General features: G+C 47.6%; 1 protein-coding gene across 2 annotated transcripts in view; it reads left to right on the forward strand.

Moving 5' to 3' along the window:
* Positions 1-13,535, forward strand: part of Lars2 (leucyl-tRNA synthetase 2, mitochondrial) — a 97,422-nt gene extending 83,887 nt beyond the window's left edge. For both annotated transcript variants that reach the window (XM_057767147.1, XM_057767146.1), the window contains exons 17-21: positions 759-928; positions 2,362-2,439; positions 3,511-3,622; positions 7,646-7,773; positions 10,127-13,535. In XM_057767147.1, the coding sequence (XP_057623130.1) occupies positions 759-928; positions 2,362-2,439; positions 3,511-3,622; positions 7,646-7,773; positions 10,127-10,306 (668 nt within the window). In that variant the 3' untranslated portion in view covers positions 10,307-13,535. The remainder of the gene's footprint in view (positions 1-758; positions 929-2,361; positions 2,440-3,510; positions 3,623-7,645; positions 7,774-10,126) is intronic.
* The last annotated feature ends 13,278 nt before the right edge of the window (positions 13,536-26,813 follow it).

Raw genomic sequence — 26,813 nt, forward strand, 5'->3', positions numbered from 1 at the left:
ATTTTGCCCTTGAGATCTGCGGGGATGTGGATGTGGGAAGTGAAAGGAATCCGTTTTATCTCAGGATTGGCTGGTTTCTCACTACATCTTGTGGCAGTGGGTCTGGACAGAGGTGACAGATACCACCCTGACAAACTGCCTGGAGAAACAGGCAGGACACACAGAGCAGTGAAGGCACTGGCTCAGCTTTCACCTTTCTACTGGGCAGGTCCCCGTGTCTGCTTCTCAGATAGGAGACAGCCTCCAGCTGTCCCCACTCTGTCCCCTCTCTTGAGAATACCCAACCCAGTGGCCACGGGGTTCAGGAATCTGTACCCCCACTTACTTGATCCAGGACCACCAAGTGTGCTGTTCTGCTTCCCCAGGTCAGAGCAACCACTGTCTAACCGCTAGACTCGGTGACACACACACCTCTGGCAAGGTGAGGGGTTCTTAGCTGACCTCACACTGTACCACCAGGCTGTTCCCTAGCATGTTGCACAACCACTGCCACTACTACCTGTATTGGCAACTGTCTTGTGTGCACTGTTGGCCCCAAGGCCTGTCTGTCAGAGTGAGCTTGCTGACCAGAAGGCAGGGTGCTGATGCCCACCCCAGGACAGGTGGCAACTGCTGAGCAGCCCTGATGCCTCTGCTCAGAATACTAGGGAGACCAAAAGGGGTTAGGGTTAGGGAGGATTCTGGAAGGACCATGGGGCTTTTCTCCTTCCTTCTTACCAGTACTCTTTCTTTGTCTTCTTGATTGCCACAAAATGCAGCGGATGCTCTCCCTGGAGTACTGAGATGGCAGCAGCGGCTGTGGTCTCTGACAACGCGATTCATTGAGACCAGGACCTCTGGGTCAGTCCCCCAGCCTCAGCTGCTGAACAACAAGGAGAAAACCAAGGCCCGAAGCCTCTGGGAATATAAAAACGCAGTCATAGCTCAGGTCAGAACCCACAGACCTTGGGTAACTGTGTCACTGCTCGCTCTGAGGGAGCCTTTGACCAGTGTTCTGCGCAGCCTGCCCACCCTGAGGGCCCAGTGTTCTGCGCAGCCTGCCCACCCTGAGGGCCCAGTGGGTCTTCTTTCCTTGTGAGATAGACCCCATGCCTTGATTAATTGCTGCCACTGTTTTTGCTGTTTTACTGAGACTTCCTGATGGAAAGAGATGCTTTCTAAAGAATGGCTGTTCCTCCCACCCTGTCACCTTCTTCCACCATGACCTTAGGAAGCCACCTATTTCCTGAGTCTCTGGAGTTGACCTGCAGATGAAGCCAATCTCTGATGAGACATGGCACATTGTGTTAACAGGGGTGCAGAGATGAAAGAAACAGAATGCCGTAAAATACCTTCTCGTTTTGTAGATGAGTTTAAGACCCAGGCAGGTCAGATGTCTTGCTTAGAATCCTACAGCTAACGAGGAACAGAGCACAGACTGGAATCCAAGCTTTCTGAACTCATCAGGAGTTCGTCCACTAGGTTACTTGGGTACACAGTGTCCAAAGGACTTGTTTTAGGTTAATTTCTCTAAATATGAGGTTATTTTTCATGGGTATCTGATAACACAAATTCTTCTTGGGCTGATTTTTTTTTTTAACTTGTTAATTTAGGGTTGGATGTAGGTTGGTGGTAGACCGTGATCACGCCTGGGTTCCTCCCTGAATTAAAAAGAAAAGGGGGCTGATTCAAGCCTGTGAAGTCATCCGAGGCCACTTCTTGCCTGGACTGTAGCTCAGATGACATTAATGGCATAGCAGGATTTCTGTTTGTTTTTGTGACCTGATCGAGTGGCTCTGGGTCTAACATGCCTGTCTAATGGCATTTCTTCAACTTTATTTCCATCCATGTGACTCTGGGGATCTGACTGGTGCCAAATTATTGCTCTCATACCGTGCATGTTCTCTCTGGAGCGTAGGTCAGATCTTTGATGAGTTGTTTCAACAGCTGGAAACTCTTGGCATCTCAAAGGTGTGGCATTTTCTTTTCTGCAGTGGTGGGGAATCTTGTTCCAGGCCTCACTCCCGCTAGGGCTAGCTGAGCGCCCTACAGTGGTCTGCATTACCTGCTTTATCCACTGTTGTCTTTATGTTGTTAACTGCCCCCTGCTCAAGCAGCCAGCATTGTCTCCTTAAGCCTCTGTTGTAGGAAGCAACACAGTCTCAGATGTGGAAAGAGAGGCAGTCTTAACAGTAAAACAGCATTGACTTTGAATTTAAAAGTCTTCATGCTCATAAAATCTAGGCATATTCAAGACAATAAATGTATTTATAAGTATCTTTTGTTATATTCAGTTAGCTTCTTTTTATCATTCAGTTTTCTTCTGGAAAGCTAAAAAGAATTTCTGAAGAAAGTGAGTAAAAATCGATTTTTTGCCAACAGGTAACCACCCATTTCACAGAGGACTTTGCGCTGAATTCTGCAGTTTCTCAGCTGATGGGACTCAGCAGTGCCCTCTTGGTAAGTACCTGGGCCCCACTCAGTAACTGAGGAGGGAGGGGGAAGTGCTGGGGTAGGAACTTACTGCTTCAAGGATAAAGATTTATTTTTTTTATTATGTCTGCAATGTTCTGTCTGCATGTATGCCTGCAGGCCAGAAGAGGGCGCAAGATCTTATTATAATTGGTTATGAGCTGCCATGTGGTTGCTGGGAGTTGAACTCAGAACCTCTGGAAAAATGGCCTGTGCTCTATCTCTGAGCCATCTCTCCAGCCCCAAGGTTTTAAAGGTTGTCTGAGCAAAGTTGTTTACTTTTCTGAGACCAGGGTCTTACTACATAGCGCAGGCTGGCCTTTGACTTACGATGTTCTTCCTGCTTCTGCCTCCTAGCTTAAAGCCTTTTTTTTTTTTAATCTCCAGTCTTTTGTGAGAGGACATAGAGGCCCCGGAGGTTAGATGCCATGTCTGAATGAGTAGTAGCAAAGCCAGGGCCAGGCTTAGGCCTCTCTCTGTTCTAACCTTAATCCCCTACTGACTGATTTCCTGAGCATGTCAGGCAGTTTCCTTGGCATTGTGGCATTGTTAATGTTTGTATTATTTAACCTAGATGGAGCAGAGTTGTTACTCCCAGTGATAAAGGAGCCGTCCTTTTCAGTCCCCTCATCAGTTTGCTACATGTAACTCCAGTTTTTCCTACTAAGGAAGAACTTGTCAATAATTGTAGAAAGAGAGAACCTACACCCTGGTATTCCCCAGGAAAACCTTAGGCAACAGTTCTCTGCGTTTTCCCCTGGGCCACAACACACAGGAAACCTTGCAGGGTGCTTACAAGTTCTGACCTTGTTCCCAGAACAGTTTTCCTCCTTGCTGAGGCTTAGCCTCTTCCTCCGTCAGATGAGGAACAAATCCTGCTCTTGAAGGGCAGTTGTGAGGACTGAGTATGAGACTCTGAGGAATCCTTTGACCTAAACAAAGCGGTGATAAAGAATGTTTCTCCCACCTGCTGAGCCTCCAGATTCTACTTCATTCATGACCTGTCTTGCCCCTGCTTATTTTGTACCCCAGTCTTAAACGTCCCTTCCTCTTCCCTAGCAAGCCTCTGAGAGAGTGGTTCTCCACAGCCCTGAGTTTGAGGATGCTCTGTGTGCCCTGCTGGTGATGGCTGCCCCCATGGCTCCTCACATAACCTCAGAGCTCTGGGCAGGTACGTAAGAGGGTCCTTGTTTAACTAGTTACTACTGACGAGCATTTGCCCAAGCCTCTCATTGCTCATTATTTGTGTAGCTCAGCAAAGGTCTTAGTCAGAGTGCTCTTTGTCCCTTGAGGGTTCAGCCGCTCACTCTGTGTGTGTGTGTGTGTACATGCATGCTTTGTTGTAGGTGTGAGCATGTATGTGCCATGAATGTGAAGGTCACAGGACAACCTTTGGGTGTCGGTCGTCATCTTTCTACTTTGTTTTGAGACCGGTATTAACCACTCTGTAAGCCAGGTGAGCAGGTCCGAGAGCTACTAGAGATGTCCTGGTGTCTGCCTTCTGTGTCCCCATAGCAGCATCTTGGACTATAGATGCTTGGGCTACTGTGTCCTGTAGTGATGAGGAACGGTGGGCCACTTCCCACCGCCCGGCTAGCTTTACCCAAAATAATTACACGGAAACTGTATTCTTTTGAACACTGCCTGGCCCATTAGTTCCAGCCTCTTATTGGCTAGCTCTTACATATTGATCTAACCAATTTCTAATATTCTGTGTAGCACCACGAGCTGGCTTACCAGGAAAGATCTTAACCTGCATCTGTCTGGAGTGGGAGAATCATGGCGACTGCCTGACTCGGCTTTCTTTCTCCCAGAATTCTGTTCTGTCTACTCCACCCACCTAATTTTCTGTCCTATCAAAGGCCAAGCAGTTTCTTTATTAATTAACCAATGAAAGCAACAGATAGAAAGATGACCCTCCTCCATCAGTGTCCAATTTTTGTATTAGTTCTGGGCAACCATACTCAGATCATCGAGCTTGCTTGACGAACACTTTTGCCTTATCCACTCATCTCTGACCTGTCTTCATTGTGAACTCACGAGTTAAGTTCAGATTTTATCTGTTTTGTTGTCCAAGCCACTTCCACAAGTGTTCGTCCAGACACCGAGTCTCCATTCCACCAGGTCCTCTGATTCTTTTGTCTCGGGTTTGTTGTTGTTTTGTGTGTTTATTGTTAGTTTCTGGTGTTAGAAATCGAGTCCATCTTTGTGCTCACTAAGTATATGCTCTACCAGCTCCTCCACTGAGCCACACCCCAGCCTCTGATGCAATGGGGATGTTGTTCTTCCAAAAGCATGCGAGCAAATTCATGTCTCTGGGAAAGGTCAGTGTGAAGTGGCCTTGCTTCCTGTGCATTTTCTTGACATTGCCAAGGCCGCTGCAATCAGTGTCAGCACAGGTTCAGGCCAGGATGGGGAGATGAGATTAGAGACAGGAGAGGGCTGCCGTACACAGAAACTGTGACCCCCTCAGAACCCCCAGTAATCACTGTGGGCCACCAAGGCAGCCTGGCATCCTGTACTCTCGGTGGCATGGGGGAGTTTTATTTTCTGCAAGAAGGTCAGCTCTCCAGAGGTGGGGATGGGAGGGGTGCAGCTGGCCCTGCGTGATAGCCCTGCATGCCAGCCCTGCATGCCAGAGCCTTGGCGCTTATCTCGGCACCCAGACCTTCCCTGTTTGACCTGTCACCTTGGCTGTGTTGTGTTTGCCGTGCGCATGTTGGGTATTTTCACTTAAAAGAGCAAAGTGGCAAAAACTTGCACATATGCAGGGCCCCGAGCTCCACCCCCTGCAGCCGAGCCGCATCATCCAGGGAAAGCCTGGTGAAGCACTGTACCTATAAATAAGCATCCTGATTACACCAGGAAATCTGGGCTTCCTTGTGTTTTCAGTGGAATGTGTAACAGCTTCTGTCCAGAACATTTCATCCAAGACTCTTTCATCTCCTAGACATCCTGTATGACTTCCATACGGAGGTTTTGGAAACCTTCCCATTACATCTGGGTCACAGGACAAACCACCACCAACTCAGCAAATAAAGACATGATTATCTGCTTTTGGTGACCTCCATCTTACTTATAGAGGAGGAAGAAGTTGGAATCTTCTCTGCATTGTCCAAAAGGCCATTAAGACCATTGAGAAGTACAACAGCTCAGCCAGGGCCAGCTGGGCACCAGGAGGAGGTCATGTCTTGTACTTTGGCTCTAAGGAGTCTTCACTTCCCTGCCAGTACCTGGCAATACAGGATCACCTGAGTGTCAGATAGGAAAACTTACAAAGCTGCAATGAATGAATATGCCAGAGTCGAGGCAGAGACCAGTGGGGTAGAACATATCAGCGCTATCAGTGGCTGGTCCCCAACACAGGCCCACCTAAGGACTGTGAGTTTTGGTCTGTGAGAAGACGGGGAGCTTGTGGTTGGCACAGCCAGAGATTACTAACACATGTTTGAATAAAGCTGATCCTGTGTGTGTACAATGCTAATGTCAGACTCAGGACAGTGTTCATGTTACCAAACCAATCCCAGTATAATACTATTTTGTAGGAAAACCTACAAATCAATAGGGAAGGAAGCTCAATGCAAACAAACTTAGTTTGGAAAGTTTGTGATTTTGAAGATAATTTTTTATTTATTATGTATGCAGTATTCTGTCTGCTTGTATACCTGCAGGCCAGAAGAGGGCACCAGACCTCATTACAGATGGTTGTGAGCCACCATGTGGTTGCTGGGAATTGAACTCAGGACCTTTGGAAGAGCAGGCAATGTTCTTAACTGCTGAGCCATCTCTCCAGCCCTGAAGATAATTTTTTATATTATAAACAAAATTACTACTAAATTTGAAAGTTAAATAGGAAGGAGAATGAAACCTTTCAAAGAAACCAAAAGAAAATTCTTGAACTGATTTTACAGTACAGGACAAACTCTGTACTTGAATATCTTTTCCAGTTACAGAGCTGTGAGTGTCGCATGGTGGAGCACTTGCCTAGCATGTGCGCCCGGTTCATCACCAGCACAACTGTAATACATACATACACACATGTATGTGTGGAGCACTTGCCTAGCGTGTGCAAAGCCCAGGCTCATCCAGCACAACTGTAATGCACACACATGTATGTATAAAAGCAATAACTGCTTCTTGTAGAAACCTGTAAAACAGTGTTTTTAAAAGAAAAAGGGGGGCTGGAGAGATGGCTCAGCAGTTAAGAGCACTGACTACTCCTGAGGACCTGGGTTCAATTTCCAGCAACCACATGGTAGCTCACAACTGTCTGTGACTCCAGTTCCAGAGTGTCCGACACCCTCACAGACACACATGAAGGCAAAAACACTAATACGTGTAAAATAAAAATAAATATTTTAAGAAAGAAAAGGGGGATCTTGAGGTGGAGCATATAGTTAGCATGTCTGAGGGGGGTCCATTCCTAGCCCTAAAAGACAGAAGGGAGAAACCCCTGTACTCTCTGGAAGAAGCCTTGAGAGGCTTTATACCTGACCACCTTCATGTGGCCTACCCTGAGCCAGAGGCTAGAATATGTACTAGGGTAAGAGAGCTGAGTTCTCAGGAAGGCTGAGAACATCCTTTTGTCCAGTGCACTCTATGTGAAAAAGGACCGGGGACAAGATTTTGATACCAAGGACCAAGGTACTCGTGACAGGAGAAGCTGCGAAGACAGCCTGTACTTGGGGGCCAGTTCTCGGGAAGACATTCCTTCCCCAGCAAAGGGGTAACCCCAGAACATCGGCAGTCTTGTTTTTCCGCTCATTTCAGAGTACCATGTCCACCCATCTTCACATCTCTGTGTGCTTTTTATAGAAAGGCTGCGTGGAACACGGGGTCACAGAGCAGCTGTGGGAAGAGGTCAGCTCCTCCCTGGGCACCAGGGCACCGCTTGGTTCTCAGGCTCTAAGCAGTCTTCACTTCTACCCCACTGATCAGCCATAAGTCACAAGAATGTCAAATAGGGAAAAGTTTTAAAAATTAACAAGTAATCTCTGATGCTGGCACAAGAACCCAAGACAGAAGCCAACAAAACAAAAGGCACAAAAGGACTGGAGTGGCCAGTCCCCAGCCTCATGGAAAATGTCACATTATAGCATCCCTAGCTTCCTCGAAGCCAAGGGCAGCCTTGCACCCTGTTCATGAGCCCTCTGTGTATTCAGAGTGGCCTGACCTTCTGTGCCTTGTGTTGCAGGCCTGGCGCTGGTACCAAGCAAGCTCTGTGACCACTATGCCTGGGACACTGGTGTGATGCTGCAGGCCTGGCCCACGGTGGACTCACAGTTCCTTCAGCAGCCTGATATGGTTCAGATGGCCGTTCTGGTAAGTGACTCCTACAGCCATGGTGCTAGACTGTGGTCTGCAGACTGTCCCTCTCCTACCAGTGACCCATCGACCCAGTCCCCAAGCCAGCCCTACAGCACAGAAGTCTGTGTTCCCTTCCCTGTTCCTTCACTATATCCCAGAAGCATGCAAACCTCAACTCTCGGGGCCTGGAAGGACTTAGAAAGGGGAAATACCAGTCCGATCTGCCTTAATGACTCCGGTGTCTTCCTGCTGCATAGGAGTACCTGGTAGGCTTGAGAGGCAGGGTGGGGAGATACATAGAAGGTGACACACGTCTGTCAGTAAAGACTACCTCTGTAAGCTGGGCGATGGTGGCGCACGCCTTTAATCCCAGCACTCGGGAGGCAGAGGCAGGCGGATCTCTGTGAGTTGGAGACCAGCCTGGTCTACAGAGCTAGTTCCAGGACAGGCTCCAAAGCCACAGAGAAACCCTGTCTCGAAAAACCAAAAAAAAAAAAAAGAATACCTCTATAGGGCTGGAGAAACGACTCGGTGGTTAAGAGTACTGCCTGCTCTTCTAGAGGACCTAAGTTTGATTCCCAGCACCCATGTAGTGGCTCACACTACCTGTTATTACAGTTCCAGGAGCTCTGCTGCCCCTTCCAGCCTCCACTGGCACAAGGCACGTATGTGGCGCATAGATAAACATGCAGGCAAACCACCCACTCATGTAAAATAAAATAAAAAAATTAATGTCTCTGTCAAGCATATTTTAGTAAAGTTACATAAAACTCTTTTCCCCATTTTATTTTTATTTTTTATTTTTGGCAAACTGCACCATTTTCAATATATAAGGGTAATGAAGGAGGGGAAGTTCAAGGTTCAAATTTTTGTTTTAGTTTGTATTTAGGTTTGGGGTTGAACCTAGAGCCCAGGGCATTCATTCTCGGCAAGTAGTGTCTTGTTTAGCTGCATTCCCAACCCTCTTCTTTCCTTTCTCTCTTTCTCTCTCTCTCTCTCTCTCTCTCTTTCTCTGTTCCTTCCTTCCTTCCTTCCTTCCTTCCTTCCTTCCTTCCTTCCTTCCTTTCTTTCTTTTCCCTCTCTCTCTCTCTCTCTCTCTCTCTCTCTCTCTCTTTCTTTTTTGTTTGTTTTTCGAGACAGGGTTTCTCTGTGTAGCTTAGGTGCCTGTCCTGGAACTAGCTCTTGTAGACCACGCTGGCCTCAAACTCAAGAGATCCACCTGTTTCTGCCTCCTGAGTGCTGGGATTTAAAGGTGTGTGCCACCACTGCCCGGCCCCAACCTCTTCTTTTTGTTTTTTTTTAATATTTATTTATTTATTATATATACAATATTCTGTCTGTGTGTATGCCTGCAGGCCAGAAGAGGGCACCAGACCCCATTACAGATGGTTGTGAGCCACCATGTGGTTGCTGGGAATTGAGCTCAGGACCTTTGGAAGAGCAGGCAATGCTCTTAACCTCTGAGCCATCTCTCCAGCCCCCTCAACCTCTTCTTATGTTTTACTTTAAGACAGGATCTCAGTAAATTGCCCAGACTGACCTTGAGCTTGACCCTCTTGCCTCAGCCTCCAAGGTATCTGGAATTACAGGCCTGTGCCACCAGGCCCAGAAAGAGTAGTTTGTTTTGTTTTGTTTTTCCTGTAAACCTTTAATGTCAAAACTAGATCCCTGTAGGTTCCTCTCTATGCAGATTCGATGTGTTTAATGTGAGACAGTTTTAGGGACATCTGTTAATGGCTTAAGTGGCAGAAGGTGAGGAGACCAGGACAGGCTTTTTACCTGATCGTCTGGAAGATAGGTGCAGTGGAACTAGGTCATGTTCGTCCAAATGTGGATTTCCTTGTTTTATCGGAGGCTACATCATTCTTAGTTAAGGAAGCAGCTCACCCACATCCAGTCCTGACTCTAGGCCAGGCATAGTGCTGGGTCATAAGGATGCAAAATCAAACAAAAGCCAGGCACAGTGGTTTACTCTGATATTCTGAGGCAGGAGGACCACAGTAAGTTGGATGCTAGCCAGGGATACATGATACGACTTTGTCTCAACAAGAACAAAATATCTAGTGGGACAAGAGGGTTCCTATCCTCAAGGAGCGTAAAGCCCAGACAGACAGAAAAGCACACAATAAGGAAATGCATAAACAAAATGAACGTGTATTGTGGAAAGTGCCAGCATCACGCCCACCCTGGAGACTGAGAAGCAGCAAGTCCCTGAAGGCTGCCAGCAAGCCTTGCCACACTGTACCTGCGCCAGACGTGGACTTAGGAAGCCCATGTTTAGGAAGAGTCCTTAGCTTAGGAGTCGGAGCACCCTGACAGCCGCCTCCCTGTGGACTCTCCTCACTCTCTCTGCTCTTTTCCTTCTCAGATCAACAACAAGGCCTATGGCAAGATCTCTGTGCCCCAACAAGTTGCCCAGGACCAGGGCAAAGTCCACGAGTTTGTTCTCCAGAGTGAGCTGGGCACCCGGCTGTTGCAGGGGAGAAGCATCAAGAAGTCCTTCCTCTCCCCTAGGACTGCCCTCATCAATTTCCTGGTGCAGGAGTGACCAGGGCCTCAAGGACTCGCCTTCTCTGCCCAGATCAAGGAAAGGATGTTAGCTTAGGAGAAGAGAAAAGACAAACATCTGGGCCATTGGCCTTGTTCCGGGACAGACTGGAGTCAGCAGGACTGCCACACAGGGTGTGGAACTACCTGAGATACTGCTGGGTGGGAACAAGGAGAAGGGCAAGGCTGGCAGACAGCTAGGAGCGTCTGCACGCAGCTCTGTGTGTCTCAGGCTCTTCTGAGGAGTCACACAGACTAAAGGGGCCAAGCAGGCTCAGGAGCTGCACAGGAGTCCAGGTGGTGCTGGCTGGACTTTTGACTCCCAGGACAGACACAACCCTTCGATATATGTTCAGGGTCTCACTTGTGGACTGGACGTGGACACTGGCATCTCTAGAAATTGTTCTACGTGTCTCCAGCACTTTTCACGTAGGTGTCGCATAGGTCTCTTCCCCTCCAGCCAGGTGGCCTCTTCTGAGTCTGAGGTCCATGCTCTGGGATAGGGTTTCACTTTACTTCTGAACCGGAACAGAAGGACCGTATCATTGTCCCTGTTTCCGTGTGTGGAGTGTGCTCTGTGGTGAGCAAAACTGTGTTCTGAGCTGCTGATCCCTGCCAGGGCCCCATCACAGCCCAGCAGGGGTTTGAACCCCAGATGACTCACATGGGCCTCAGATAGTGATGCCATCAGTTTGGCCCCCAGAATGTCACTAGCAAGAGCAAGTTCACCAGAGAGGAGTTGTTGCGTCCTGGGTGTCACCTCCTGTGTCCAAGCTGCTCTGATTTAGCTGTTTAGGAGATGGCCAGGAGTGGAGCCAGCTCACCAGTAAATTAGACAAAACTGATTGTTATGAGAGTCATTCATAAAGTGCTCTTATAGACGCGGTCTGAGCAAGGGCTCGATGCCTAGTCATGGGGAGAAGAGAAGAACTTAGCCTTTTCAGGATGCAGAAGCTCAGTGTCTACAATCCAGTGCTACCCAGAGGTGGCTATCATTGTCTCCTACCATTCAGATGACTTTTAGTGTCATAAGTGTATGTCACTGTGAGACATATCTGTGATCTCGGAACAGCCCTGTATTCCAGATCTAAGGGTTCATCCAGAACAGACCAGTGTCCGCCACCATTCCAGGCCCTGGTTCTGTGCCGCCTCCCTGGAATGCCTATGGTCTGTCACCTTGACCTCCATCTAGGCCGGGCTCATCCAGGCCCATGAGCAAGAGAGGCTCATGCACAGGATCTTGAGCTTGACACTGTGCCGGTTGTCCATGCCTAGAAATTGTAGTTTAATTGTAGCCATCATAAGGGATTTAGAATTTTTTACAAGTGAGTCTGCTGAGGGTATAGCTCAGGGGTAGAGTGTGAGCCTAGCATGGCCAGGCCCTAGGTTCCATCTCCAACACAAAAAAGCAAAGCAGCTCTACCAGAGGAACTGTGGCAGCACACCTGTGATCCCAGCATGGGAGAGGCAGAAGGACCATGGGTTTGACGCTATCTTTAGCTACATTAGACTCTGCCGCAAAGAAAAACTACCAATGATCCTACCACCAAAGTTTGAGAACACTGGATTAATGAATGTTTCTGAGCCATATTTTCTACCCAGTCCTTTCTCCTTCATTTTTTCATCTTACCCGGGATGAGTTTGGCCCAGTACTGCTAGGAGGTAAAGGTGGGAGAGATTTGGACCAGAGAGGAAGGCAGAGCCTCAATTCTGGAGAGTTATGTTAAGAGGATCCCCAAGCTGACACAGGTGACTGTCCCATGACACACAGGAGTACGTGAAGATAGGGTGAGGGCTTTGGTTGTTTTGTATTCTCCAGGAATGAGCTCGGTGGCCTTGATGAACTAGGGGTAGGCTGTCCTTCAGTTGGGCGTTCTCTGCCCTAAGCACTGGGCCAGTAAAGTCTGTAGCCTTCTGGACCGACACACTGGGCGTTGGAGAACATTCTCTCCAAGAAGATGAAACTTGAAAACATGAACTCATTGGTACTTCCTAGGGGACGGTAGATATGATGGAACAATTGGGCAGAAAATTGTTCCCTGTGGGTGAGTGCTTGGGGTGTGGTGTGATCTGAGTCAGAAACTCATTATCTCAGATTCTACAGAGCCCTAGAGGGTAGGAATTATTCTCATGAAGATGAAACAAAACAGAACAAAAACACAGCAAGCTGAGAAACTTAGTAATTTGCCTAGGTTTCAAAGCTAATACACAGAAGAGGCAGGGTGTAAACTCACATCTGGCTTCTTCATGCTATCCTGCTGTGTCACCGGGCCCTCACCTAAACGCCTGTCTTGATTGATGCATGACAACATGATAAATGTCAGCCTTCCCAGCAGTCTGGCAGGGTCCCCTCAAGGGAAACTAGTCAGTCTCAAAGTCTGGGAAAACACTGTAGTGGTGCCTACTCTGTCGGGGCACGTGGTTGGCTGGTGAGAAGCCAAGAGCCTGGCTTGGTCCTGTAGGTCTAACATAAAGGCTTCTAGCTCCTGGGAGATTCGGGCTCCAAGTGGGTGAAGGCTATTTCTCTGGAGAAGTCAGTAAAGAGAATTTGTGAACAAGAAAAAAATGGTGCCCTACATGGATGCTACCAGAGTGGGCATCTGCCAAAGAAAGGGAAACTGATTCCCAAGACCAGAACACTGAGGTGGGTCCGTTGCCCAGGCATTCCTCACCCAGCAAGAATACATTCCTTCAGAGAACAGTCCTTACAAATATGAGCGTCCAGTCAGTGGAAGAGAAGGCAGTCAGCTAAAGACAGGGTCTTAAATTGTGACATGGAATTTTCTCACAACTAAAAGTAAGATACCCTAGACAATGTGATCCTGACCTTTTGATTCAGCCTAACTCTGGCCCAAGTTGTCCTGGAACTGACAGATCTTCCTTCCTGTGTCATCCTCCTGAGTACTGGGATTTCGGCACGCATCACCATAATTTTAGATTTTTTATTTGTGTATATGTGTGTGTGCCATCTTGTGTGTGTGTGTGTATACCGTATACATGCAGGTGGCTTCAGAAGCCAGAAGAGGACATTGGACCCCCTGGAACTGGAGTTACAGGAGGTGTGGGCCACCTTATGTGGGTGCTGGGAAGTGAGCCCGAGTCCACTACAAGAGCAGCAAGTTCTTTTAAGTACTGAGCTATCTCTCCAGCCCCCAAATCATTTGATGAAGGTCTTTCCTTCTGTTTATGATTTTGTATTTTCTTATATTTTTGGCCATCAAGTATTTCAACAATAGAAAAATATCAATCTGTGCAATGTCAGCCCAGTGTGGTGGTGCGTACCTATAATCCCAGCTTTGGGGAGCTTAGGCAGGAAGATGGTGTGTCTGAAGCCTCCTGGGATACTAAGTGAATGAAGAAAAACAACTGTATGATGTTGTGAAGGTACACATGAATCAGGAGCCTGGCCGCTATTATAGTACTTTATACTGAATCAGGGTGTCCACCTCTCTGGGAATATGGGTACAGTTAGGGAATGTTTCTTTCTTTTTGTGGAACTGAATCCAGAGAGTCACAGCAGCACTTGAAGTCAGCATTGGCCTAGGAACCTGGTCTGAGTAGGAAGAAGGCTTTACCCAGGGTAGCCTTGGGATCTTGTAGAAGGTGCGCCTGTTTCCCTAGGGAATAAGCCCTCCTGACCATCTGCTAGCAGTCAGGTTTGTAGATGAGATCAGAGAAAGCCTTTAGCCTTGTGCCAAGACTGTTCCTGTGACTCGAGACAACAGTATGGGGAGCTGTATTGGGCTCTCCACTCCACTAGGGCACCTTCTGCAGAAGCCTGGTGCTGCTTCAGGATCATGAGTGGAAGTACTTCTGAGTGGGAATCAGTCACACTCAGAGCTCATGAGAGATTGGAGGATAGGCCAGTGAGGAAACACAAGCAGAAAACAGCTGCTTGCTTCGTGGGCGGCCAAAGGCTCATGTCCTGGCCGTGGAGTTCAGAAAGTGGAATCTGAGATGACCAGCAGTGAACGGGGTGGGGGTGGGGGTGCTCCCCTGGACAGGACAGCTGAGGGCAGGACAGGCCCAAGACTAAGGCCTCAGTTCCACGGCTGAGGCCAGTGACCTCCCAGAGTTGACCCTCACCCTCATCTACGCCCTTGGAGAAGGAAGGTAGGTAAAGAAGTAGTGAGGCCCTAAGGGAAGAGGCCAGGCCTGCTGGAACATGACGCCTGACTTACCTCCCTGACCCTCACACCCTGAACCTGAATTCCAATTTTTGTTCCGTCCCTGAAAGAGCACAGCTAAGCCAGCAAGCACTTGCTGTCAGGATGCTGTGGGCTGTGAACTCTGTCAACAGTAGCAGTAATTCCTGTCCCTTACTCTGGGCTGTGTGTCAGGCTCTTCTTTATCACATAAGGGGCCTTGCTCAAGACCACACAGAGAAGGCAGAGCCACATTCGAGCTCAGCTCCACTGTGTTATTAGAGCCAGCCCTGTACCATCTGGGTTTCCCAAGGCAGACCTGATGTCTAGATACCCCAGGGTCTGTCGAGTGTACATTTTAAAACTGTAACTGAGAAAGTTGGTCACTGTTGATAAACAACTTTACACACCTGAACCTGAGACTCCCAGTCTGAGGGGTCATTACCCCTGAACCTGAGACTCCCAGTCTGAGGGGTCATTACCCCTGGCCTGAGACTCCCGGTCTGAGGGGTCATTACCCCTGAACCTGAGACTCTCGGTCTGAGGGGTCATTACCCCTGAACCTGAGACTCCCGGTCTGAGGGGTCATTACCCCTGGCCTGAGACTCCCGGTGAGGGGTCATTACCCCTGGCCTTAGACTCCTGGTCTGAGGGGTCATTACCCCTGGCCTGAGACTCCCGGTCTGAGGGGTCATTACCCCTGGCCTGAGACTCCCGGTCTGAGGGGTCATTACCCCTGGCCTGAGACTCTCGGTCTGAGGGGTCATTACCCCTGGCCTGAGACTCCCGGTCTGAGGGGTCATTACCCCTGGCCTGAGACTCTCGGTCTGAGGGGTCATTACCCCTGGCCTGAGACTCCCGGTCTGAGGGGTCATTACCCCTGAACCTGAGACTCCCGGTGAGGGGTCATTACCCCTGAACCTGAGACTCCCGGTGAGGGGTCATTACCCCTGGCCTGAGACTCCCGGTCTGAGGGGTCATTACCCCTGGCCTGAGACTCCCGGTCTGAGGGGTCATTACCCCTGAACCTGAGATTCCCGGTGAGGGGTCATTACCCCTGAACCTGAGACTCCCGGTGAGGGGTCATTACCCCTGAACCTGAGACTCCCGGTCTGAGGGGTCATTACCCCCGGCCTGAGACTCCCGGTGAGGGGTCATTACCCCCGGCCTGAGACTCCCGGTCTGAGGGGTCATTACCCCTAGTTATCTGAGTGTATTTCCCCTGGACACTGTCACTAGGACTCAGATATCAGGAAGTTACCCTGGCTTGGCTGCACGTACTACTGAGAAAAGTGTGAAAAGTTGGAAGGGGCTTACTAGCAGTGCTTCTAGAAATTTCCCTAGGACATCCTTTCCACACTGAAGAGTGTATCTGGGATTCCTAAGGCATGGCCTGCCCAGACTCAGGTCCTAAGCGGGATCCCCGTTCACAGGCATAATTGAGAAGGGTGTGAGAAGTATTGGTGGTAATCCCCTGGAAAGAGGCAGGCTACCCTGGATGATGCCACTCCTCAAGGGTAGGACCAAGTCCTTTCTACTAGAAAAGGCCAGAGGGTTCTGTCAAGTGGCAATGGACAGAACTTACCATAGGAAAGGTCACAAACAGGCTGAACTGAACGCTGGAAGCCTAAGCATCATCCAGTGTCCCGTCGTTAGTGATCAGCCTGTCAGTAAATACTGTTTCCAGGAAGTAGCATGGGCTCCCTCTAGTTACTGCGTTAGTGCCCATGACTCCTAACAGTCTGTCCGTGCCTCCATTGTCAGTCAGTCAACCTCAGGTGTAAAGTGTTGGCTGTGTGGGGGTTAGAGAAATGGTTTTGTGGTTAAGAGAGCTTGTGTCAACCTGTGTTAGATTCCCAGCACTCATGGCAAATGACTGACGATTACCTGTAACTTCAGCTCCGGGGATCCAGGGCTGTCTAGTGGTGATGAGGACACCTGTATGTACCTACACACACACACACACACACACACACAAATGGATAAATAAAATGTTGGCATCAGCAACCAACGCTGAACTCCAGTGTCTCACACAGCAAACATCACCCCAGTCGGTATAACTCTCTGGAAAAGGGAATGGGATAAGGGGACTTCTACGAATTCCAGCATGCTAGAGGGTGTGGAGTCCCAGCAGCTACCATCCATAAACCCTGGCTTTTGAGGTTGCCGAAGGTAATTCCAGTGGCCTACAGAGAAGTGGGGAGGTGGAGAGCCAGAAGGGGATTGAGAACTTGTTCTCAAATTGCACACGGCCCTTTTGCCTATTTCCTTTTGGCAAGAGTCCATTCGTAAAGAGGTCAGCCAGTTACACGGGCCTGGGCAGCTGCTTCCAGCAACAATGCTGCACAGGAGAGCAACAGTGCACATGACCGTTCTTAATTTTCTAAGTCTTGTCCATCAATGTCTTTAGCTATCCTGTAAATATCTAAAGGATCTGCTTACGCTGCTTAACCAGCAACACCCGAGTGCCAGCCATGCAACCTAAATCTGCGGGAGCTGCTGAGTGTGGTCTGAAATAGCCGTGTAACCAAAAGTCCTTTGCTGTCCGCCAAACCCTCTGGCTCAGACCCCATTCTATGTCCCACAGAGACGTGTGACAGAGACGTTCTTTGTGCTGATCTTGGCACCAAGGGTTTGCTCTTCGGTCCCCAGTCCTCCCACTTTCTGTCTTTCATAAGACCCACATATTGGTTTATGGAGATAATAATTTGGAGTGCTAGGACTTTTGAAAGGCATGGAGACAGCAGGAAAACTGGGGAATCTTTCGGATTCCTACATCTGAAGAGGCATGACTATTTCTGCAAGGTAGAAGTGGGTCACTCTTTTGAATGCCTCTATGTGTACCTATCCTCATTGCACCCCAACATGTCCATGTGCCATACTGCACTCATACATGCACAATACCACCTACACACCGTATATTCCAAACCACATATGAACACAACATATATATCTAATCATACATACATACATGTCTCACATGTAAACAGCCCTCCACACCAGACATGCGCGCACACACGTGCACACACACATACACACTATACCACATACACTCCCTACCCCCATATAGCACACCACACACACATCACATATATGACACACAGCAACAGACCTCGTTCTCAGATGTGCTTCATGCCATGTTCCTGGTGTGGAGGGCAGTTAACTCTTGAACTAAGACAGTCCCAGCTGTGAGGTAAGTGCCCAGTCCGGGGTCTGAGGGATGTGCGGTGTTTGTACGCAGGCGCTCCCATTGTCTGAGAGTGGCTGAACCTGACCCTGACCTCTAAGACTAGTTAATTCTGTCTGCTGGCTCAGGCCTGAGTGAAGGTGACCTGGATACTACTAAAACTTTCTCCCTTGGATAGAGAATTAAAATGCTAATGAGACCTGTAATGCATGAAGTTGTTAAACAATGACATCCAAAGATACAGCATCCAAGGAGACACCCACATGATACATGTGAGCCAAAGGGCACATGTTCTATTACATGAGAACCCAACTGCTCAGTGGGGTTCTTTGAGCTACGAACTCTCTGCTCCAGCCTTTTCCTCCCCGGAAGTATCTCTGTTTCTGTTACAGTTATATTGCTGTATGATATTTTATCTGGTTACACAAGAGTCCCCATACACAATCGAACCATATCTTTGCTGATACCACCTGCCTTGACTCTTCCTTGTTTGTCTCTAGCGTGCCCCAGGTTTAAATGTCACGCCCGCAGAGTTCTTCCTCAACTGTGTGCTCCTCGGCCATGCCTTGTCTCCTGCCTCTTGCCCTGAGAAGTGTATCCTTTCCTCCTTGACACAGTCAGAGAGTGACACTTCACCCCTCAGCAGTCCGAGGAGTATCTGCTTCTGTTATCTGGGTTGCTGCGGGGCAGCAGTGATCTGCCTTGCTGTGTCTGCAGACGCAACCCAGAGGAGATGCTGGGTGAACGCTTGAGAATGAAATGCTGTTCCATTCCCATTCCTGCCTTCTGGGATCTGAATTCTCACACTGAGATCGGTTAAAGCAGAGCTAAAACACTGCCATGAACCGACTCCTGTGCTGGGATTTTGTATTCTTTTTTCTAAGGCTGCTTGAAAGAGTAGCACAAACTGGGTGATTTAAACAATAAACCGCCGTCCTCTCACACGGCTTGAGGCCATTAGCTTGAAGCTACACCCCTCCAGTTCCTGAGCATCACCTCATATGCAAGTGAGAAAGAATGACTTTCTCTCTGAGGGGTAAGCTAGACCTCAGCCCACGGGGGACTCATCACACTGCATAGCAGCTCGAGTCTTCGGTATCCATACAGCTGGCAGATAGGAGAAAAACAAGACCATCCAAGAGCAGCTAGGGTCAACATGGTCAGCCAAGAGGACCACCCACTGTCATCTGCTTCATCACAGCAGTGGCACACCACATCTGCCCGGCAGACCTGCCTGCTCTCCTCAGTACCCGTCCCTGACACCATAACACATCCAGAAAACTGCATACAACAGAAAAAGTAAGTGAAACCTCATTCCAGGTAGCCCTGATCCACTCCTGGAATTCCCTGTCATTCTTTATTGCTTGAACTCCTAAACAATTCTCTCCCAGGTGAGCTATCCTGGGGGGCGGTGACCTTCTCTTGAAAAGTGTGCAGTCACTCTTGAGTGGGCATGTTTGTCCTATAATGAATTCTTTCTCAGCTGTAACAAAAACCTCTTTCTGTCCCTCCTCTCTTTCCTCTCTCTGAGACAGGACTTCTTTTTCCCCTCTCTGTCCAAGACAAGGGCTCACTTGCATCTCACTTTGTTCTCTATCGTCTGTCCTTCTGTTTTAACCCCTAAGTGCTGGGATTAAGTCAAGTCTACCGTGTTTGGTTTACCTTTGATAATAATTATTAATTTTAGAGATGATCTCTATGTAGCTTTGGCTCTCCTGGAACTCACTGTATAGACCTTCCATAACTCTTTGTTTATGTGTGTTTTGCCTGTGCCCATGGAAGTCTGGAGGAGGAATTGATTCCCCTGAAACTGAACTTACAGATGGTTGTGAGTCACTGTGGGGATGTTGGGAATTCAACTGGGATCCTTTGTAACAGTAATCTGTGTTCTTAACCACTGAGCCATCTCTACAGCTCTCTTTCATAATTTACCTGATACTTTCTATAAGAAAAGATTAGGACTCAGGTGTGGTGGTTCATAGCTTTTGTTCCGGCACTCAGGAGGATCTCTATGAGTTCTAGGTCAGTCAACAAGCCTAGACTGCTGTTTCAGAAATTCTGGGTCAAAGTTGCTGTGGACGGCAGGCACCTAGTAGCTCTCTACAGGGGCCAGCTGTAGCATCCCCTGGTCGGAAGCCCCCAAAGGCACTGACTCAGCACAACTCTAGGGACAGGTCTATAACAGTGTAGCAAGGACCTTAAAGAATTAAAATTTCTCCAAGAACTCCTGTGCTGGCAGTGAGAAAGCCTTTAGTCCTTCCTGATTCAAGTGGAGGAACTGAAGAGAATCCTATCTCCCAGGAGATTATGAGGTCTTGTCTTGTAGATGATCTATTGGCTTTTCAAAATTGTAACATTTCTAGGGGCAAAGCAGAGAGAGCTAAGTATTTTTTCCTCCCTGTTTTGGCCTAAAATAAGTAGGTCCATTCCTCTTACTAATTCCTGTCCCCCGGGTTTCTGGTAAAGCAGCTAGCAGACCCGATCTTGTTACAGGTCCAGACCCAGCAGCCAGGCCTCAAGGGTTGATCCCACAGTGCGATCAGGACCTGCAGTGGGTCAATGGCTCTCCAGCTGTATCAGTTCTCTGTTAGGTACAGGTCACAGGAAGGAGCAGCCAGTCAACTAGAGTGAAGGTCAGTCAGGGGGGGGCGGGGTTGGATGACCTCTGAAAAAATTAACCTTTTCCAACACAATCTGGAGGTAAATGTGTGTGTGTGTGTGTGTGTGTGTGTGTGTGTAGTGGGGGTGGGCTTCCATAGCCACACAACCACTCAGATCCTTATCAAAGAAGCAAGTCATGAGGCTTCTGGGCTGGGCTGGTTGGAGTGCAGTAGGTGCCAGGGAACTGCTAGCTGTTAAGATCCATGATTCTTACACTGACCATGACTAGGGTGTTCTAAGGGAAAGCAAATAAGACCTACATGTTTAGAAAGATTCTAAGTCCTTTTGATGCATCATAGAGTTACTGAGAACATGGTACTCCTCTGCCCATGATGGGATTGTGTTCCCAACAAAGCCACCCTATATGGAAAGTATCAGAAGTTGAAAATGTATTTACTACCCCAATAAACCCACTATCAAGTCAAAAGTCATAAAGCTATTAAATGATGTCCGTGTGCCTAAATGGTCAGTGTCTATCCCATAGATGGCTTGGCTTGGCTTGTACAGGGTCTCTCAATTAGGGTTACTATCACTGTGATGAAACACCATGACCAAAAGCAAGCTGGGGAGGAAAGAATTTATTTAGCTTTACTTCCACGTCATAGTCTGTCGTAGAAGGAAGTCAGAACAGGAACTCAAACAGGGCAGGAACCTGGAGGGAAGAGCTGATGTAGAAACTGTGGAGGGGTCCTGTCTACTGGCTTACCCAGCATGGCTGCTCAGCCTGCTTTATTATAGAATCTAGGACCACCAGTCCAAGAATAGCACTATCCACAACAGTCTGGGCCCTTCCCTATCAATCACTAATAATTAAGAAAATGCCAGTTCTGTCTTGAAAAACCAAAACAAAGGAAGGGAGGGGGGAGGAGCGGAGGGATGGAGGGGGGAGAAATGTCCTACATCTGGGTCTTATGGAGACATTTTCTCCATTGAGGTTCCCTCTTTTCAGATGACTCTAGCTTATGTCAAGTTGACATAAGACTTGGCAGAACACAGGGAGACTCATTGTATATCATCACCTGTGTCTATGAGGAAGAGACTGCTGATAGATTGCTGAGTCAACCAAGGAGAGAAATATCAGCTGAACATGGGGCAATGTGAGATTTCTAGAATTATTGTTTGGTACAAAATGCCAGAAACAGGGAATTTATAAAACTTTCTAAAAATGGTTGAACATATCTCCAGATTCTTTGGGAAGGTGTTTGTGACTGGTTCTGCAGAGGGCACTGTTGACTTGACTTGTGGTAGGAAGGACATCTCCTTTGCTACTGTGTGCTCATTTATGCCTTTTGAGTTTGAAGTCATACTGGTTTACTGTTCTGTGTGTTCTTATGTGCACGTGGGTATGGAGGCCAGAGTTCAACGTTATGAGCCATCTACCTAGCTTTTTGAGACAGAGTTTGACCTGGAGCTCACCAAGTAGGCTAGCCTGGCTGGCCATAACCTCAGGGATCTACTGCTTCAAGTTGGGACCACAAGTGTGCACTACCATGCCTGGCTTTTTAACATGGGTTTGGAGGTGAAAACTCAGGTCCTCATGCCAACTGGGTCAACTCCCCAGCCATGATGGGTGCTATTAAAAATGAGAGAGAGAGAGAGAAAGTCTGAAACTAGGGCCAACTCAGAGCCAGCTCACTGTGTCTTGTTCAGTACCTGCTGTTGCTCTTTGGAGGGTTGGTGGATGTTAGGCATTCGCACCCCTGTGAACGTGTGGCCACGCACACGGCTTTAGCCAGGCATAGGCCACACTCACACACACACACACACACACAGAGAGAGAGAGAGAGAGAGAGAGAGAGAGAGAGAGAACAAGGTCACAATCCTAAATTCTGGGTCTGACCTGGCAGCATTCCAGGGTAGGGAATGAGGAAACAAGACACATTACAGGCAGCAGGAAAGGGCCTTCGAGGCAGCTGCTTCTCTCCATTCATGGGCTGTTCCTCAGGGAGGCTCGGGGCCAGAGAGGCCCAAGGTTCAGGAAGCGGATTTGGAACAGCCAGCACTTCCTGGCCCGCTCTGGGCATCAGTAGGATGGAAAGAGCTCAAAGGAAAAACCTTAATGGCTAATTCTTTATCCATCTCCTCAGCTGAAATATAAAGATTCCATTCAGAACTGTCCCTCCAGTGGAGCATACTTGGGGACACATACAGCATTGTGTACAGGGATGTTTCCTACAGCCAAGCAAAAGCCATAGAAAGGCCCTTTCAGTTCACTGCACAGTAAGCAGCGGTCTATTGAAGCCAGAGGATCTTTGCCTCGTGGGTTTGTTAGCTCCATGGACATAGTGACCTGCGTAGAGGTTACAAGACATAAGTTTTCAGATGCCCTTGAGTCCTTAATTCTTTATATTAAAAACATATATCTGCACATAAACAGTTTATTTTTTTTCAACTATAGGGCTCAAACCAAGAGTCATACATGCCACTGAACTACATCCTAAGCCCCCCATATATATTTATATTAGGTTTTTGATTTGTTATTTTTATTTGTTTTGATTTTTCAAGACAGGGCTTCTTTGTATAACAGCCTTGGCTGTCCTGGAACTCACTTTGTGACCAGGTGGGTCTCGAACTCACAGAGATCTGCTTGCCTCTGCTTCCTGAGTGCTGGGATTAAAGGTGTGCACCACCACCACCTGGATGCCTCTCTGTATTTTTGTGTCTCTCTTTTTTTTTTTTTTTTTTTTTTGGTTTTTCGAGACAGGGTTTCTCTGTAGCTTTGGTGCCTGTCCTGGAACTAGCTCTTGTAGACCAGGCTGGCCTCGAACTCACAGAGATCCGCCTGCCTCTGCCTCCCGAGTGCTGGGATTAAAGGCGTGCGCCACCACCGCCCGGCGCCTCTCTGTATTTTTGAGACAGTGTCTCACTCTGTAGTCCAGACTGACCTGGAACCCACTATGCAGCTCAGGATGGCCTCAAACTCTTGCAGAGTGTTCTGCCCAGCCTTATGAGTGCTGGAATTGCATATGTAAGCCATTGTGCTCAGTTTGTAAACAGATATACCTAACTATATTTCATAAATCTAAGTGTGCACACACGCAAACTGTATGAAATTGCACTATTTCTTATCCTTTTTTGTGCTGCTTTTGTTTTGTAAAACAAAGTCTCAGATAGCTCAGGTAGTACTCAAATGCTCTTATGTAGTAGGGGATGACCTTCAAATCCTGACCTTCCTGTTCTACCTCCCAAATTCTAGGATTACAGACATAGACCATCGCATACAACTGAAGTCATACTCCTGACTAAACATCATTGACATTCACAAATCAAATATTTGGATCGTTGCAAGATAACCAGTTAAGACTTACAGAGGATTGCAGAGACACATGTGGTTATAAGGATAACAGTATGGCTTCCATTTGTTTCTTTCTACAAGTTTGAGTCACCAATTAAGTTTTTCTACCTTTAAGTGGTAACACCTGTGATGGCTTTTCACCTTTTTTTTGTGGGGTGAGTAACTCTGTCATGTGTCAGGTATTATTCTGAGTTCTTGGGTTAGAACAGTGAAGCAAACAGTCAAAGGTCCATGGTTTGGCAAGGTTTGTGCTTCAGTGAGGAGGGGATGGATACAGTCAACAAGGAAGAAGTATCCTGTGTGTCTGGGAGAAATGGTGATGGAGAGGGATGTTGGGAAGGCTTCCTCAGGAAATGGGCTTGAGTGGAGCCTGGGAGTTGCGTATCGTGGGGAGGGATTTCTAGGCAGAGCAAATGCCTACTGTTGGTATACTACTCCTAGCTGGCCAAAACTGGCACTGATTAGACCCAGCTCTCCCTCTCAATACCTACATCTGCTCACATGGACTTGAACGAGACAAATACAAGCTACCATGGTGAACTCACTGTTTTGGTTGGGGTTTTTATATTGCTGCGAAGAGACACCATGAACATGGCAGCTCTTACAAAGAAAACTAATTGGGTGTCTTGCTTACAGTTTCAGAGGTTCAGTTCATTATCATCATGACAGGAGCATGGTGGCATGCGGGCAGACATGGTGCTGGAGCAGTAGCTGAGGGTCCTACATCTTGTAGGCAACAGGAAGTCAACTGAAACACTGGGTGATATCCTGAGCTTTACTCTGCTAAGCCATTGTCCAAATAGCCTTATTCATCAACCAATAAAATCAACACATATACAGAAGGACATCGACATCACTTATGCTAGGTAAACGATCTCCCATTGAGATATATCTCCAGCCCTCTTTTTATTTTTAATCTTGAGACAGAGTGCTGGCCTTGAACTTACTTTGTAGTCCAGGCAGGTGTTGAACTTAGGACTCTCCTGACTTATTCTCTTGAGTAGCTGGGATGACACCCCCAGATCTAGCAGTATTTTGCTTTTTTAAACAACTTATAGGCAAGAACGAACAGATCTTTTAAGACTATCCATTCATCAGTCGTCCATTAATCAATCCTTTCATTCAATGTGTGTGTTGTAGGAGTTGGATCTACCATATAGTTTCTGGAAATCAAACCCAAGTCATCAGGCTTGGCAGTAAGTGCTGATACCCAATGAGCCAGCTCACTAGCCCTGAACACATCTTCTGAGATAACAGTCCACAGATGTTTTCAAGAACATAAAACAGACAAAACCAGCCTACATTAAATGTGTGACTGGGATTCTAAATGTTGTGAGCAGAATTGGAATAACCTTGGTCTCTTCAGCATTAAACCACAACAGTAAAACATTTATAGCTTCCTGACTGTTTTGGGCATCGTGTGTATGTTTTTTGATTACAGTATATCTGTGTATTACATGCGTACAGTGTTTAGAGAGGCCAGAAGAGGGTGTTGCAGAGTTGTGAGCCATGTGGGTGCTGGGAATAAAACCCAGGTCCTCTGGAATAGCAGCTAGTGCTCTTACCTACTGACTCACCTCTCCAGCCCATTTCCAGTACTTCCAAGGATCACATACACGATGGTGTATAGAGATACCATCTTCATAAGCTGCTGTTATTTTTGTTTTGGGGATGCAACCCAGATCTTCATGTGTGCTCAGAAGGTGTTCTACCACTGGGTTGTAGCTCCAGGTACAGGAGATTCTTATTTAATTCTGGGCAAGAGAGATGACTCAGCAGTTAAAGAACATATTGTTCTTGTGCAGGAGTGGAGTTCAATATCCAGTACTTACACAGTACTTATACAACCGCCTATTAGTCCAGCTCTGAGGTATCTGTTCCCTCTCTGGACTCCAAGGACCTCTGTATGCATATCACACACACACACACACACACAAAATTTAAAAAATAAAATAAATCTTCAAACTTAATTCCGGTATACTGCTTTATAGCAGTACTCATCATGTAGTGTGTGCGCGCGTGTGTGCACGCAGATACACATGAATGCTCTTCCCACCCCAGAAATACTGCTAAAATGCAGATTTGGGATCAGTAGGTTGGGGCTGGAGCCTGGGACTTTTAATTCTCAACAAACATCCTGGACTTTCGGAGTTTAAAGGTCAGTGAACCATTCTTTGTGTTTACAGAATATAAAGCACTTCCATACGTATTATCTTACTTGTTCCTTGTCCCAGTCCTATAGAGATTCACAGAGAAATAAATATTTAGCCAAACCCCGAGCATGTACAATATGGTGTAATGAAGTGGATAACTGACCAGTTGGCAAACAAAAAGGACATACAGATACAGCTGGAGTTGACCTTCCATATCTGGAGTTCTGCATCTAACTAACAAGGGTGGAAAATACTCAGAGTAGAAAAATGCATTTGTACTAAACACATACAGATTTCATTTCCTTGTTGTGACTCCTGATAAAAACATACAAGCCAACAACTATTTACATGCATTTACATCTCATTCTGCGGTATAAGCGGTCTGGAGACATGTAGAGTGGATGGGAGGAAGTCTGCAGATTAGCATCTTCAGTATACCCTGGATTTAAAGAGCCTTCAAAACCAAGCAGGAAATAAAGGTGAGGTGGGGGTTAACTTTATGGGGAGGTGATTTCAGCCGGGAAGGTAAGAAGAGCTACCAGAAGGTCACCAGCAGGCACTAGGCAGTACTAGGAAGTTCCATCCCAAATCGGGAGCGTAGGCACGGTGGCCTGGAGAAGTGAAGCCACGTTTTCTAAATAAGTCCCAAGTACGTCTTGAGGGTTGAAGTTCACCAGTGACAGACCCGGGATTTGCTTTAGATCACTGTGGCTGCTGTAATGAAAAAAATGTAAAATATCCCGGGTCACCTGGAAGCTGTGTAGGTAGGGTAAGGTATCCTGGACCATGGGTGCTGGAGAGGGAGCAGAAAAGCTCGGACTGGCACCCTGGACCAGTTTGGGGCTCAAGAGTCCCCAATGGACAACAAACCTCTCAGGGCACACGGAGGACGTCCAACACAAGTGTGCTCCAAGGCATCATTTAACTTTAACAACCACTCCCCTTTTCTTCCTTTCAGAGGACCTGGGCCTCCTTCTATGCTTTGCTGATTACGTGGACCTCGGGGACTCTCGTCTTTATCTGCCTCTCTGTCAAAGAAGACCGGGCCACAGCAACATCCTAGGTTT

Source organism: Chionomys nivalis, chromosome 4, assembly GCF_950005125.1.
Source record: "Chionomys nivalis chromosome 4, mChiNiv1.1, whole genome shotgun sequence".
Lineage (NCBI taxonomy): Eukaryota > Metazoa > Chordata > Mammalia > Rodentia > Cricetidae > Chionomys > Chionomys nivalis.